Source organism: Apus apus, chromosome 5, assembly GCF_020740795.1.
Source record: "Apus apus isolate bApuApu2 chromosome 5, bApuApu2.pri.cur, whole genome shotgun sequence".
Classification (NCBI taxonomy): domain Eukaryota; kingdom Metazoa; phylum Chordata; class Aves; order Apodiformes; family Apodidae; genus Apus; species Apus apus.
This window is the reverse complement of record NC_067286.1, coordinates 4,929,357-4,944,959: the sequence shown is the minus strand read 5'-3', so window position 1 is coordinate 4,944,959 and position 15,603 is coordinate 4,929,357. Positions and strand designations below refer to the sequence as shown.

The window sequence follows — 15,603 nt, the reverse complement described above, 5'->3', positions numbered from 1 at the left end:
TCAGTGCCAGCAGAATCACTAGAAGTGTCAGTATCATGGATATTAAGATATCTAAAACCTGCATTTCCCACTGGCTTGAACTGAACAGGCTGATGTTGGAAATAAAGATACTGCTTCAGAATCCTCATACGCAGCAAGGTGAGCAAGATGACCAAGCTGAAGCAGATTTTGCTAAGAGTTTTCTTGCAGAAGACTTCCCACACTTTATCCCCCAAACTTTACACCTCCTTCATTGCACCTTTAAATTTCACACCTGGTCTTCATCTCAATACCTTTCCAAACATCTGCAATTCTGTTCCTTTTCTCCAAACCTACTTCACTTCTGCATCCAAGCAATTTTCACGTGCCTCATGCAACACTCAAAGTTTACGTGGCCAATTCCTCAGCATCTTGCACTCTCCAGCTCCTCACCTATGAGCTTCTGGAGCTCAGAAACCTTTGTCAGGAAGAAGCCCCAGCGTTGAAACCTGTGAGCCCAGGCATGTTCCCAGGGCACATCCTACATGTCTATTTGGTGGTCCCATGTGCTACCTGAAGCTGGATGGAATAATCTACAATATCATAACCACCTGGAGCTAGTAAATAGACTTTGGGAGTGGGAAAAAAGATCAGTGCTCTGCACAACAGCCAAGGGGAAACAGAGAAACCATCCCTCTTTACTTGTCCTAAACAACAGACTGGTGAGGAGGCCCACTCCTGTGTCAGCCCTTTCTCCTCTGCCAACACACAAGACAGTACTGGAGAGTACAGCAGACAAGCAAACCCCATTTGTTTCCAAACTGCCATTTTGCCTCTGCTAGAAGATTACTATGGCCCAGCAGTGCTAATTCTGTGCCCAACTGCGAAGTCTGCTCAAGAGGAAACAGAAGTTTTCATTATCTTCAAGAGCATTCTACCCAAATAAGAATATACATAATCTACCAAATCTGGAGTGTGCCAGCAGTGTGAGCACTGCCAAGGGCTTCACTGGCTCTATACATAAAAGAAACAAGGTGGAGATATTATCAAGATTTGCATGACAGTTGGGACAAAACATTTCCTTAACTTTGCCACTGCAAGGATCTCTTGACTGATCCACTAGAGCTCAGCAGAGGGAAGTGAGTCTGAGATACAGCATACACAGCTCCAGTCTTCCTCTCCAGCACGCAAAGCCCCACCTCTGCAATGCCAACATGTCCCACTTTGAGAAGGCTGTAACGTACAATACCATATGACTCAGTCCCATCTGACACATCGATTTCATCTGCAATGTCCTTTTTCCAGCCCCCAGAATACCCAGAGCTAAAATCTGTCCAGCAATGGATCTGTAATGACAAACCAACCTCTCAGAAGCTCTGAGTTTCTCTGACATAGTTCCAAAAATAATTAGCAAAATGCCTACAGAAGTGCTGTTGCTTGCAAAAAACCCATGACAATATCCATACTAAATTAAGATTAAACGTACAAAGTCTCAGGGCTAAAATGTCACGGCATTACTTTTCAGCTGCACCTTATTCCAACTTGTCACTTGGGTAAGGTCAAATTCTAGCTACATCTAATTTCCATCTAATATAAAAACCTTTCAGTCACATTATAAAGTGCAATATCCTTCTAATATTTTCCAGTTTGTACTTCTGAACTGACACCAGGCTTTGCTGCTGCAAAACTGCAACCATTTTAACTTCCAGTGACACTGTGTAGGACATACTTCCCTCTCATAATAATTTCTGAAAACAGCATCAGTTGACCAAACTACCTCAGAGAGGCTGAGCCCTATTCTTGTCCAAAATACTTTAGTTTTTAAAAAATATTTTTAATAAATGCAGACTATGTGTCCTTGTTGAGTCACAGTAAAATGAATGAACAAAGTATAGATGAAACAAAACATGAGCTAAGACAGCAAAAATTAGTTGAAATGCATATTAATTTTCTTTATGAAGTGGGAAATCCAATTGTATTAAAAATGCCAGAAAGACACCTACAATGAGGCCACACAAGTTACAGCACAGAGCATAGTACAGTGTGGATATACAGATTATCTGCTCTATGTTATCTGCATGTCCATGCGCTTGAAAACCTGCTGACCATTAATGCAAAGTACATTATTTCTCCCATGGAGGAAAAAAACCCACAACAAAACAAAATTTTTGCATATCCTTTTGTCCATTTAGATGCTGAAAAGTGAGAGAGTAAAAAAAAGGTTTTTACACAGCAATGGCATTCTATAAATTCATACCTATTTTGTCTTAGAGCATCATGCTCACGTCTCCCCTCTCATTAAAGTTAACCTAAATTATACAGTAATTGAACTGAATATGAATTCTGAGTTAATATATTTATATGAATATTAATTGCTTTAATTCAGTTACACTTAATTTATTTTGAATGTGAATTTAAACTTAATTGAATTATGAATTTGAATAACAATGTCTACACAGGAATTCAAAGAACTTTAACAAGTCACTAATTTCAGTTCTTCAAGACAAACTGAGAAAGGAAGAGCTTGGTGTGAGAAGGTGTAGGGGAATGCATTAAGCAAATGAACTGTGCATGCAGCTTAATTAAGAGAAGGTTGTGCCCATTTAGTCCTGCAGTGCAGAAATTGGTGTCTATATGAAAAATCAGATTTTTAATTATAGTTGGCATTTCAGAACCTCCTGCTGGTTGTTACTTTCTTGCTAAAAAAGTGACCTAATTCCTAAACTTGTCACTGTGAGAACTCTGCTATGAACTACAAACAAGCTTGTATTTGTTTTAAAGTGGCTCACTAAAGCTTCATTGTTTCAAACATTTAAACAATATATGAAATCCTTAGTGGAATGTGCTGCTTCTGATTCAAAAAACAGTCTTTGGATTGCTGTCTTGTGGTAATTGGAATGAAAAGTCAGGATTTCTGGATTTGGTTCTGGCATTGTCTAGACAATTTTATATTCAAATCTCATTAGTTTAAATGGAAGTACCACACAAAGATGTAATTTAAACCAAGTGCCAATTTTTGCAGTTGTAGATTCATAACTATTCCAGCTCTAAAATGGGTATCACCTACCTGCAAAATACAGTCTTCTTGCATTCTAGTGACACTATGTATTGACTACACCTCTCATAAAGTGATACTTGCCTTCCTCTTAAAAAAGGAGGAAACAGAGCATTGTAGGATGTGCTGATGAAAGGCACTAGATATACTCTCTCATTGTATGGTATCTCTGAGAAGGTTCAATTTCAGCTTTTGACAAGACAAGACACTGCCTCTGTCTCACCAGAAGAGACTTCCAGAAATAAATAAATAAATAAAGTATAAAAAAAAATAAACCCAACCAAAACCCACACAACACAAATCTAAAAATGGTCATTCAAATTTTCCTCCAAAATAACATGAGCAAAAGTTGCACGTAAACATCACCTCCTCTAAAGTATTTTCTCCTCTTTAACTACAGGCATGTTTCCTTTCGAATGAGGCATTGTATAAGTCATATCTCTTTGGTAGGATACTTTTGACTGACAGAGATCTCACAAAAGCCATTTTCCCCTGCCTGGTCTCAGCAAACAATGTAGTGTTTCCTGGCTCATAGTTTATAAATACTGCTCTCCTTGAGTAAGTCACATATTCCAAAGAACTGTCTCTTTCCTTCCTGCCAGGGACATACTCTCCTTTGCTCCTCTCCATGTGTGTCTGTTTTTTCATAGCTTTTCATATGCATCCTCTTTCATTAACAACATATTTCAGCTTCACACACCAAGACCTACAGCTGCAACCAGTACATCCCAGGTCCCAGCTGCAGCCACGAAGCCAAAGCCCTCCATGCACAAGCTTCCACAGATCTTTGCATGCATTGCCTGTGGTGACAACCATCAGTCACTAGACTGCTTGGTCAGCAAAGAATTATTTAATAGCTCCTTCCATTCGAGACAGTCAGCACACCCACACTCTTCAGGAGGCCTCCCAATAAATGTGGAAGGTGTGCTTGATGGCAGTAATGAGCACCATTCAGCTTGTTGGTATTAATACAGAAAACACATGGAAAAGAACATTTAAAAGAAAATTTGAGGAAAAACAAACATTAAATTAGTAAGTTCAATTATGCTACTCAGAGAAACACTGTGGAGGTAAATTACTTACTGCAACTGTTAGCAAGGTCAGTAAACCTAGCATATGGAAGTAGCTACCTTATCATAACTACCTTTATTATTGAAACACAGTCTGAAGGACTGATTTTCTGGCTAACAGTGCATTGAGTTCTCTTACTGTCCAGTATCTGCATTTCATCTCACTGTATCTTACCCAGTAGGTTTGTGAGCCAGAGGGCCAAATCCTCTTTCATTGGCAACAAGTTGGCCTCATGCCTACTGGCAAGCCACTGACTGTATTGGTGCATGTCAGAGAGGCCAGGCCCACGTGCCTTTGGGCTCAGAGCAGTGCACATTGCTTATCCTCTTCTTGCACCTGTTTAATTATATAGAAATAAAAACAAGAAAAAAATATAATTACTGTGTTATATCAAATAACATTCTGCAGGTTCTCTTTTAAAAACTATAGAAGATAACAAGAGTAACTATGATTCTAAGAAATCGGATGTCAGACAAGCAGATGGGGACCTAACACAGATACAACATTCATGATTTAAGTTTTGTTTTGTTAATGGATCACATTGGAAGGGATTAAATCACACAGATAACTTCATTTGTGCTCACCAAGCTACACACATGTTGGCTACACATAATCAAATATTCTTCAAGGAATGATTAGAATCAAAACAAAATAAACATTTCACACAAAGCTAATAACTCACTACAGTGCCTGATCCAAAATCCATTCAGAATAAATTGAAAGCTTCAGAGATTTTTGGATCAGGCCCAAGGAAAACACGGGAACAACTGAGTTACGCTACTACAGCAAACTTAGCACCAATGAACAAATGCATTCACCAAATGGAATCCATCTATTCTAATACTGTAGAATAATTAATAATTATTATCATCATCATTAATATAATTATAATAATTAAAGAAAAAAACCCACCCCAAATGTGTTAACTGAATAGCATTATTTCTTCAGAAAGCAGCACAACAGCTAGTGCTGGTCACCCACACTTCCCACTTGCACCTTTTACACAAATACTCCCTTGCTGCAGTGACACTTTACTGAAACTTCAATTTCAGGTAAGACAATATATCATGTGTTAAATATTAGTTAAGTGTTCGAATCTTTCAGCAGCCAGAGACATTAGGCCCACTGGACCTGTATCTCTGCTCCTGAAGGACTAATTCCCCCATCTGTGGCAGACACGTGCTAAGGAAAGGTTATTTTTTTTTCTCTGAAAAGAAACTCAGGCCTGGACCCTAATGCTTGTAGCAATGAGCTGAGATACTTGCTCAACAGGCTGTAGCCTGCTGAAAGCCCAGTCACACCAACAAGCAGCCACAAAGTCTTAAGTAGGTGGCACTAGACAGACATTAAGTGGGGGTGTGAGGTCCCTAAGGAATAGTTCTTTTTGCCTGTTGTCAATGGGCTGATCCACACAACTCTGGTTACATGTGTCAGCTGGCTCCAGCTTATGATACACTCCGAACACTGTTTCTTTCTGGCCTCTCCAAACCTTTAAAGTCAGGTAAAAGCTAATAGTGACTTTAAAAACAAATAAAAATAATAAGTTGTTACACTATTCCATTGTGGCCTGGAATAACAAGAACACTGAAAAGAACTGCTTTGTCAAAAAAAAAAGGAAAATGCTTACTGAATGTAAAAAGCAATTGCCTTTCCATAAAATTCTGCTGCAATCAATATATCCAAATACATTAAATGTTATTTGGGTTATTTTAATGCTTACATTAAATAACCCAAGCATTTTGTGGCCATATTTTGTATAACTATACTCCTTGTTCACAAAAATATCTGCTCAAGCTTTTGTTGAGAGTACCTCATCCCCAAAACCTGAAGGTTGACTTGCCCTTGACATAGGTAGTTTTCACTACAAATATAATTCTTACTGAAATTAGACACTTTTTTTTTCAGTTTGGGAGAGGGGAAAACAGGAAAAAGATTTTATTCCCTTGTATAAATACCTATTTCTGATTAGCAGAAGATTTTACATTTCTCTAACAAAAACAAAACAAAAACAAACAAACAAACATCTTATGCATCAAAGTTCCTTTGAAAGCAGGGGAGTTTAATGCAGACTAAAGTAGGTAATTTAAGCAGAGCTCAGTTCTGAAAATTGACTCTTTAAAAATTTCAGCTTGGATTTATGGTTTCCTGGCTGATTAAATCCAAATCATACCTGTTCACTCGCAAGGTGTGAGGAAGTGGAGGATGAAGAATTAGGCTGTTAGCTTAGCAAAAATCAATCTGGAATGTCACTCTCAAAATAGATTCCTTTGGACTAGGTGATACTAACAGCCAAGGAATTATAATAACAGTATATTTGAAGTTGCTTTAAGTCACTCAGAACCACACAATTTAGTGCTTCAATCTCAAGTGCTTTCATTTTGGATGGAAACAGAAGCAAGATGGGTAACTGACACCACCTCGTCTATCAAGATTTTATGGGAAAAATCAAGTGTAAATACTTCGGTCTTATACTTTCCAGAAGAAAAAAAACAAACAACAAACAAACAAAACACCTTAAAATATTTTTTTTTACTTATTTCTGGAGACTATAAACTCCATTGATATGGGGAGAAACAGAACTGACAGTAGTTTTTTTATCTTAAATCACATCTGAAATGATATCTGTAAAAAATAATAATTTAAAAATTCTCATTCTTGAAAGTTCACTTAGTATACAAATAAGCAAAGTAAAAATGCCTTCTTCCCCCCCTACATTTTTCAGTTTATTAACACACTTAAATGTTTAGGAAGCAAAATCCTGCATTCTACTCATTTTCATAGAATCATCAGGGTTGGAAGGGACCTCTAGAGATCATTTAGTCTAACTGCCCCACTAAGGCAAGATAGCCTAGAGTACGTTACACAGGGCTGCATCCAGGCATTTTGGCATATGGATTGGAAAAATACACCTGAAAAAAAGCAGCCCAATTGTACTAAAGGAACCAGTTAGGCACTGCACCTCCTCACTGGAAAAAAAATTCCCAGTTCATACACAGTTTGAGGAGGGGGTTAGACTGAATGACACTTGGAGGTCCCTTCCAACTGGAGTTATTCTGAAATTGTATATGTTAAGGATGCACACAACAATATTCATCCTGGAAGCAGGGGCTGCTCTGTTAGGAATATAACACAAGGCACTCACAGAGAGCTGGGTTGTTTTAACAGGAAGACTACAGAGACAACATCCTTTTCTTTCATTTCAGGAAGTTCCATCTGCCATATCACTTCCAAGACCACATACATGAAGTGCCCTATGACACTCAGAGCTAATTAATAACCAACAACATCACAATATGCCTCACAGCCAGCCAGATACGATGCAGGCTGCTGCCACTGGTGGGGCTGAAATAATCCTAAGGTCTGAAACTTGCATTTCTCTAAGACTAGAGAAATAAAGAGGGAAAACTGGAATAGCTACATGGTGGCAGTTTGGGCTTCCCCATCAGTCTGTGAAACAAGCACTGCAGTCTGTTTATGGCTCAAGCTGATCTCTGTGAACACACAGAGCAGAGAATTCAGGAATTTGAGATATTAATTCAGTTTGGCTCTAAATCACAGGGCTATCTTTAAAGATATTTCATACTGACCCACCTCCTGTTTCATAAAACTCAACAACCAGGCTGTATAAAGGTCTCAAGGAACTTTTGAGAGTCACTGCAGGAAGAAAAATGGGAGAATAAAGTGCTCTGACTTCAAAGGATGCATAGGTGCATGAGTTTGGAAGCAAATGTGGTAATAAGAAAAGAGAAGTGCTAAAGATAAGAAAGGTAGTCTGAGTTTAAGGTAGTTTTTATAGAACACAGGTTCTCGGAACAGAAAGCTACAGAAGATGAAAAAAGGGAGAAAGACATGGAACAGAATCTCTAAAAGCTGAAAATTATTCAGGCATCACTATACTGGGACTAGGTCAGCTTGAAATAGTAGCTCTGAATTAAGAATAATGTTTGGGTTAATTTGTAAAGCAGGTATGCAAAGTGAGGTCTGCAGAATGATAAATGTATTACTGATTTTGAAAATCCACAAAAACAACACTAAAGAATAATCTGTAATTCACATACAATCCAACCTTACCTCTTTATAAGCTTTAATTTCTATAAGGAAGGAATTTTCCCCTTCTTCTCTATTTCTCTGAAAACCTGTCCTACACTTCAGTAAAATATTTCCTTGATAGGATTAAAACAAAAAACAATTCCCATATTGGATTTAAAAAAAAAAATAAAAATCAGCCTTCAATTAGCAGAACACAATTTTTTACCTGTAGCTCCCATCTGAGTGATATGTGGGTTAGTTATCAAACTCCAAGATCAGAAGCTATCAAACTCATAATCATTCTTTATGCAAACACTGAGAACTACTGAACTTCTAAGTTTAACTTTAGTCTCCACAACACTTCACTGCTAAGGTACCTCAGCTTTATTACAATGTTCACCTAGTTCATCAATTGTAATAACTCACACATTAACTATTGAAACTTTTAAAACCTACTTGGTGGGATCTGTGAAGAAGCTGAATTGAGTGAGTTAGGTGGTGAAGGCGGCAGATGTTGGGTCCTGAGCTCTTTCAAGACCCCTTTGAGGATTCTACCAGTAGTCAAGGCCAGTTTCTTGCTTCTTTGCTCAGATACCACCAACTCACCTCCTTAAAATGTCTTACCATATTTCTTTTCTGGTGAGCTGGAGAAAAGTTTCTTGACAATTTAGCAGTGAGGAGTTTGGTCAGCAAAACAGACTAACTTGCCACAGAGGTAGACAGTAGCATTCAGGGATACATCACCACAGCTGAGGCAAGTCTCTTGCTCCAACAACTATTTCATCCTTTCCTTTTGGCAGACATAAGGTATGAACAAAGTAGCCAAAAAATACTGGTTTTCCTAATCTCACTACTTTCTAACAGCAACATCAAATCATCATGTGCAACTCTAACACTAGCCAACATAAACATGTTGAGTATTTTATAGAATGTTACACTTCTCTATAAACTCCAGAGGCTGACGTGATAGATGCATAAGCATTTTTCAAAACTTACCTCTAAATGTTTTATTCCTCAGAAAGCAACTTTTCCCCCCTACTATTGTGAAGGCAGACAAGGAAAGGTCTTTCACTGCTTTTCATTCTGTTTTGTTAGAAGTCATATTTATGCAGCACAGCCTTTTTTTCTACCTCTCTCAATAAGAGGACAGCATTTCAAATTCTCAGACTTATTGTCTAGCTGAAGAATTCAGTGTGGGATAGTTTACAGTACACCCAGTGACATGCAACAGATTCAACACACTAAAAGGTTATATTTCACTTTTCTTGATTCTACCAAACAGTGAAGTTTCTATTTTGCTTTACAGTAGTACTTTTATTTTTCTGTGTATTGTAGCTCACTGCTTGTATTTTGCCAGCAGTGTAACTTACACTATCTGCTGATTGTTGTCAGTGATCATCAGGTGAAAGCAATAAGAATCAAACAAGTAATCTTCTGTAATTCCACTGGCTTTTGTTGGGGTTAACTGGTAGAACAAAAGGATTCAAAAGTGATATGCTCTGTACTCAAAACACACAGGAAGGAAAGACTGCTCAATCCAGAAAGTAGAACTGGCTGCACAATTAGGCACTTACAGTTGCAGATCCTGGATTCAATTCCATTCCTATTCCAACCACCTTCCTTATTCATAAAGTTGCAATAATAGTACTCTTCCACCAAAATCAAGTATAATCAGGAGGAGAAAAACATTATTTACAGTAAAAATGCATATATAAAAGAGTGTGTGCATAGATATACATACACAGAAAATACACATGCTCCACCCTGTGAATTAATTGTACAAACCAGTAAATTTTGACTCCAAATCTCCCATCCAGTTCCAGCATATACACATAATGGCTTATATAGAGTAGCTGCTGGCTGTGCAGTCCTCTCGGAATTACATGAGTTTCACTGTTGCTTCAGCCTTATTCCTAATTACAACTCCTGCATTAGTTTTCAAACAAAGGGAGGCCTGAAGCACTCCTTTTAACTTCTTCCTGGATACAATCCTTCCAGGTCAGGGATGAAAAAGTCTTGCCCAGTCACCTGCTCTTTATGACTTAGCTGAAGAATTTGCACAGAAATTAAGTGTCCATTGAAACAAGCATTTTTCTTTGTATTTTTATTCAGTTAGAAAATAATAAAAATGTTAGAAGTGTCTATGGAGGGGAAAAAGATTATAAACCAAATACAGAACAGCGTTGAAATAACTCAGTCTCTGAGGTAAGGGTCCTATATGATGTCCCTTTATACCATAACAGCTCAACTGTGACACTAAGCAACAGACATCTGGTTTGGCCCACCAAGGTCCTATCACTGAGCAGACAAGATAATTGACTGACTGTTCAGTTGGCAGCCAAACCAGAGTCATCCAGGAAAGAAGATTTGCACATGCCAAGTCAGTGTCCTAGTTGCTCTACAAAGCTGGAACAACTGGAACAGAGACGGCATAACTCTTCCTTGGGACACTGGGTTCAAAGACTCTAGTTCATATAATCTTCATAGAATTAAATATGCAGGCTTTAAGATTGTGAAACCAGGTTCTTGTAAATACTACTACACATATTAGATACTAGTTGTACAAGAAACAAAACATCATGCACACAACTGTTCAATAGCTTTACTGTCAGTGGCAGAGAGAGCAGACAGCAACTTAGACAAGAGGAGCACTAGTTTTCTCTGAAGGAACTGGAACTTGAGCACTAGACTGCACATTGGCTTTGACAGAGGGGTATCGGTTATAACTGCAGACAATCTCCTGCTGTCTTAGAGAGAAGGTAATGCTATTGGAAAGCAGCCATCCTGGAAAGAGAGGAGACAGAGGATCAAAAGCCAGAACAGAGCTCATGAGTATCTGGCAAGGGTCTCTGCTGGATCTCCCTGCTAGTTCTAATCACCTCGAGCAGATGGAAAAGAACAGAACTTTCAAAACTTTACTGAAGTTTAAGTGGGCTGTGTGAAGCATTCACTTACTGTAACTGCAAGCTGGATGCAAAAGAGGCTTAAATAAAAGACTCAGTGTTCATAAACAGATTAAGTTGCAGCAACAAAATGCATATTTGTGCAAGCAGAAATGAGGCTGCCCATAATTTGGGACCCATACTGGCAATCACCACTTTCACATAAGACAAGTGCCAGTTTTACACACAAGCATAAATACATTTCCATTTGAAAAGTGATTTCAGTTTTCCTGCCTCAGTGTTGGCATATTTTCCAGATTTATAGAGTATCTGACTAAAGGCTGCTCTTGCTTTTTCCATCCCATTACCCGTATAAATACATATTTGTATACACACACATACATGCAGAAAGGAAAAGCCACAGAGGTAACAACTGTGGCTGACACTTTTAATATCAATAGATTGTTCCCTATGGTGAGATCTGCTAGGCAGTGATTATCTCCCCAGGTGAAATCTCCCTTATTTTAAATCCTTAAAATGGACAAAAAGAAGCAGTAGGAAAAAACAGATACCTGTTAGTCAGTCTTCACCACCTGCACTTTCCAGTTTACTACAGAACAGTAATCACTCTCATTTTGCCCTTTTACACAAGTAAAAACAAACACAATCATTTCAAAACGATTTTGCTAAAATATCACATACCACCTCTTCAAGAGCTATTACAGAGCTTTCCTTTCTGTAAGAAACAATAGGTCATCCTTGTGTGCATCATCTTAAATACATATATCTGTAATTTTACTCTTCTCACTACCACAAACAAGCAGATAAAACACAAACTCACAAATGCAACAAGCATATAAGCATATTTTTGTAAGGAAATTCAATTTTTCTAGTTATTTTATTATCCTTATAAACTATACCACAACCAATTTAGCCCAAGGTTTCTGGAGCTTTCCCAGATTAACTTGGAGCATACTGTACATGTTAGGAGAAGGGGGAGGGGCACTGGAGGGAAACCACCATCTGAAACTCATTAATCAATTAGAATTTTTAAGGGCTTACATCAAAATGTGATCTACACTGATAAAGTAAACTTTAATCACAAGAAGCCTTTGTCCTTTATGTTATGAATATACGTGTTACAAATGTGTGCAGGACTTGGAGAGGAGGACAGAGAACCTGGCACAACAGCTTACTGATACTTTAGACCTGTAAGACCCTTGGTCTGAGGCCAGACCAGAAACTAAGTTAACCACACTTGAAAATCTGAGCTAATCATTGGAAGCCTAGACATTCTCAGGACTGTGCCTAGTAGAAACAATTTTGTTGCCTTGATGATGTCTCCTCTACCCAAAGGAAAGCAAAAAGTCCATCTCACCTTGACTGAAACAAAACTTTAGAAATGTTCAGCATCTACTTGCTCATAAAATTATAACTTCTGGAAACTGAGTCTGATTCCTAACACAGTCCAAAAACTTTCAAGTTGATTCTCTTTGCCTGGCTCTTGCTGTAAGATTTTCTGCTTGTCTAAGCAAAATAACTATTAAAAATTAGTACAAAAGAAGTTTCAAAGAAGTTTCAAACTCCACCAACTAGAAAAGGAAGTTCATATTTAAACTGACATATCGTATCTTACAAGGAGCATAAGCGTGTCAGTGGCTGCATGCAGACAGTATTTCAAGCTCACTCCTAATCACAAGCTTTGCTTTTAATTATAAAGTTTCATTTCCAAATCCTGTCCTGAAATTAGTGTGAAGCTTAAGGTGTAAAGTGGAGTCAAAACAGTACTTCAGATAGCAAGTGTGCCAATTTAAATAAGACTGTGGGCAAAATAAATAAACCAAATAAATTAGTAGCCTAAAGTCAGAAAGAGCTAGAAACTTGAGGGTAGTACCAACTCTTCCTCACCTCACCACCAGCAACTAGGTTTAGGTTTGTTGCTGCTCCAACCAGGGTACCATGGTATAATGCTGATCAGATGGTCCTTGGTACCATATGATATTAATTTAGGAATGTCAGCTAATTTCCCATTAAATCACAATCCACATCACAAAACCATCATAAAACCCATTACATTTGGCACAGCATCTACTCCGCAGTGAAGAAACCGTTCATGATTTAATGTACATGGAAACCAAAGAATACTTTTTTTGTTCATTTTTAATTTCAATGTAGTATCAGAAGTGTGCTGGAACTGCTCTGAGAAGCCTGCAACACATCCTCCCTGGTGCCCCAAAAGTCCTTCTCCCCAAGGAGCAAGCAAAGCCAGTAGAGCCACTGGCTCAGCTGACACACACCACTGGAGCAGGATGCTGACAGCAATCTTAGATAAGCAAGAGGGTAACCTTCGTTTCTTACAGGAACAGTAATGAAAAAAAAAAAAAAAAAAATAGAGCTCCTCTTAAAGTCAGCCGCTGCTCTCCTAAGATTTGAATCTAGAACCTAAAGAGGAAAGCAAGAACCTGGAAAGAAGGATATTGGCATGAGAGGGGTCTCATCCCGCCTGCCCTTTAGGGCAGCTCTGGGGGGCAGGCCGGGAGCCCCCGGCGCAGGCACCGGCACCGCAGCAGGACCCGAACGCCTCCCACCCAACACTTGCCGCAGCCTCCGCTCACATTTCCCACGAGCGCTGCAAACGTACCGACCCGTCCTCCTCTCCTTCAGCCACCCGTAACCCAGGAGCCGCGCGAAAGATAAGCCGGAGGCAGAGGGAGGGACTACACAGCGAGCTGCAGCCACCCGAAAGAGGGGCTGGAAATGCTTACGCCGCCGCGCAAGGGGAAGCCCCCTATTCCCCCCCGCGTTCTTCCCGCACCTCTCCGAGCGCCCGCCAGCCCCCCCTCCCGCGCTCACCGGCCGCGGAGCCCGGCTCCGCGCTGCGCCGGGATGCGTTTGTCCTCCTCGGGGCCCCTCCACGGTAAGGCTGAGCTAATGGCTTTGCCATGAGTGCTAGAAGCGCTGCTCCCAGGTCTGCCCCTCGGGGGCAGGACCAAGCAAACCCGCCGCCAGCAACCCCCGGGCTGGCCGCGGCGAGCTGCGGTCACACCGCTGCTGGATCCCACCGCACACCCACGCACGCTCTCATGCCGCCTCCGCGATGCTTTCAAACTCCGGACGGCCAGAGAGCGGGAGAAAAAAACCAAAACCAAAACAACAACAACAACAAACCACTAAACCCCACAACCAGAAAGAAACGACCCCCCCGCTGCCCAGCGCGCAGGCAGCTGCCCCCAGCCCGCAGCACGATGCCGGCCGCCGAGCCCTGCCGCTGTCCCGCCGGGTCCCCCACGGCCGCCCCGGGACACGGGGACCAGGAAACAAAAGCACCTACTCCTTCCTCAGCGCCCAGCCGCCGGGCGAAGCTCACCTTCCCGCTTCGCTCCCCGGCCCCTTTCTCTTTAACCTTGAAGGCAGCCGGAGAGACACACGAAACGCTCTTAATTTAAAGGAGCTCGGGCTGCGGGCTCCAGCGTGGGGCCGGCAGCGAACCCGGGGAGCAGGCAGGGGCTCCCCCCGCAGCCCGGGCAGGCAGGCAGGGCTCCCCCCGCACCCCCCGGGGCCGCACTCACTGGCCGCCCGCCGCGCTCTGAGCCTCCCGCCTCCGGCAGCCGCCGAGCTGAGCCGAGCTGAGCTGAGCTGAGCAGACCAGCAGCAGCCGCGCTGCCGCTCTTCATACTTCTGTCCGCTCCGCTCGGTGCTCGCTTTGGGAAACCCTCTTTTTTTTTTTTTTTTTTTTTTTTCCTTGTCCCTTTTTTTCCCCCCTCCTCTCCCAACCCGATTTCCTCTATCTCAGCAGTCCACACGGGCTGAGCGGAAGTTAAAGACTTACTTTTTTTCAGAGGGACGGCAAACGCAGTTCACACTGATTTACCCTTGAAATGCTGAGATATTGTATTACAGCCCTTGGCAGCAAGTTGGTGCTTGGGTCCATTTCTCTTTTATTATTATTATTACTCCCTTTCCAAGGTTCTTGACTATGGAAGGAAAAAAAAAATATATATTAAAAAAGGAAAACTTCACATCCAAGATAAAACTTCTCTTTTTCTCTAATTTGACTACTTGTGTCGAATTTTTAACACTTCATAGCACCTCTTTCAATTGTCACTATTATTTTATCTTGCTGGCTAAAGGAACCTCTTGGGGAACTCTGCCTTACTGTGCCTTTCTCCAAAACAATTTCATGCCACCTTGTAGCGTATTTTGAACAAAAACCATATGCAGTTGATAAATTAATCATTCTTATGATTATCACACTTTTATAAGAGTGATGGGTAGAGGTTTTATTTGTTCTTCTGTGTCTGCACTTGGTTTGCCAAGCTACCCTTAGCACACCATTATTTCAGTAATTTCATTCTCACCTTATGTCATTTTTGTGACTTTTCAGTGTTTTGTTAAATGTCACAGATAACCTCCAACTGTTGTTTATTCACTTATTCCCTGAACAGAGAAGCCCCTTTTGTGAATTCAATAGGGGGAAACAGATGTTCAGACTTCTGCTGCTCTTAATGCATGGATGTAGATTGTCTTGTTGAGTTTCCTAATGGTATCATGTTATCACTTTCCATAAGAGTGATCCAGTCAAACAGCACACTTATTTATTTTATTTCA

The 15,603-nt window shown here is 40.5% G+C and overlaps 1 protein-coding gene across 7 annotated transcripts in view; it reads right to left on the bottom strand.

The window, feature by feature from the left end:
* GAS2 (growth arrest specific 2) overlaps window positions 1–14,712 on the bottom strand; it is an 89,332-nt gene extending 74,620 nt beyond the window's left edge. For 3 of the 7 annotated variants that reach the window (XM_051622067.1, XM_051622073.1, XM_051622074.1), the window contains exons 1-2: window positions 14,565–14,712; window positions 4,259–4,420 (exon numbers count right to left, since the gene is read on the bottom strand). In XM_051622067.1, coding sequence (XP_051478027.1) covers window positions 4,259–4,400 — 142 coding nt within the window. In that variant the 5' untranslated portion in view covers window positions 4,401–4,420; window positions 14,565–14,712. The other 4 variants (XM_051622069.1, XM_051622071.1, XM_051622070.1 and 1 more) reach the window with 4 other exon arrangements.
* Window positions 14,713–15,603: the final 891 nt, after the last annotated feature.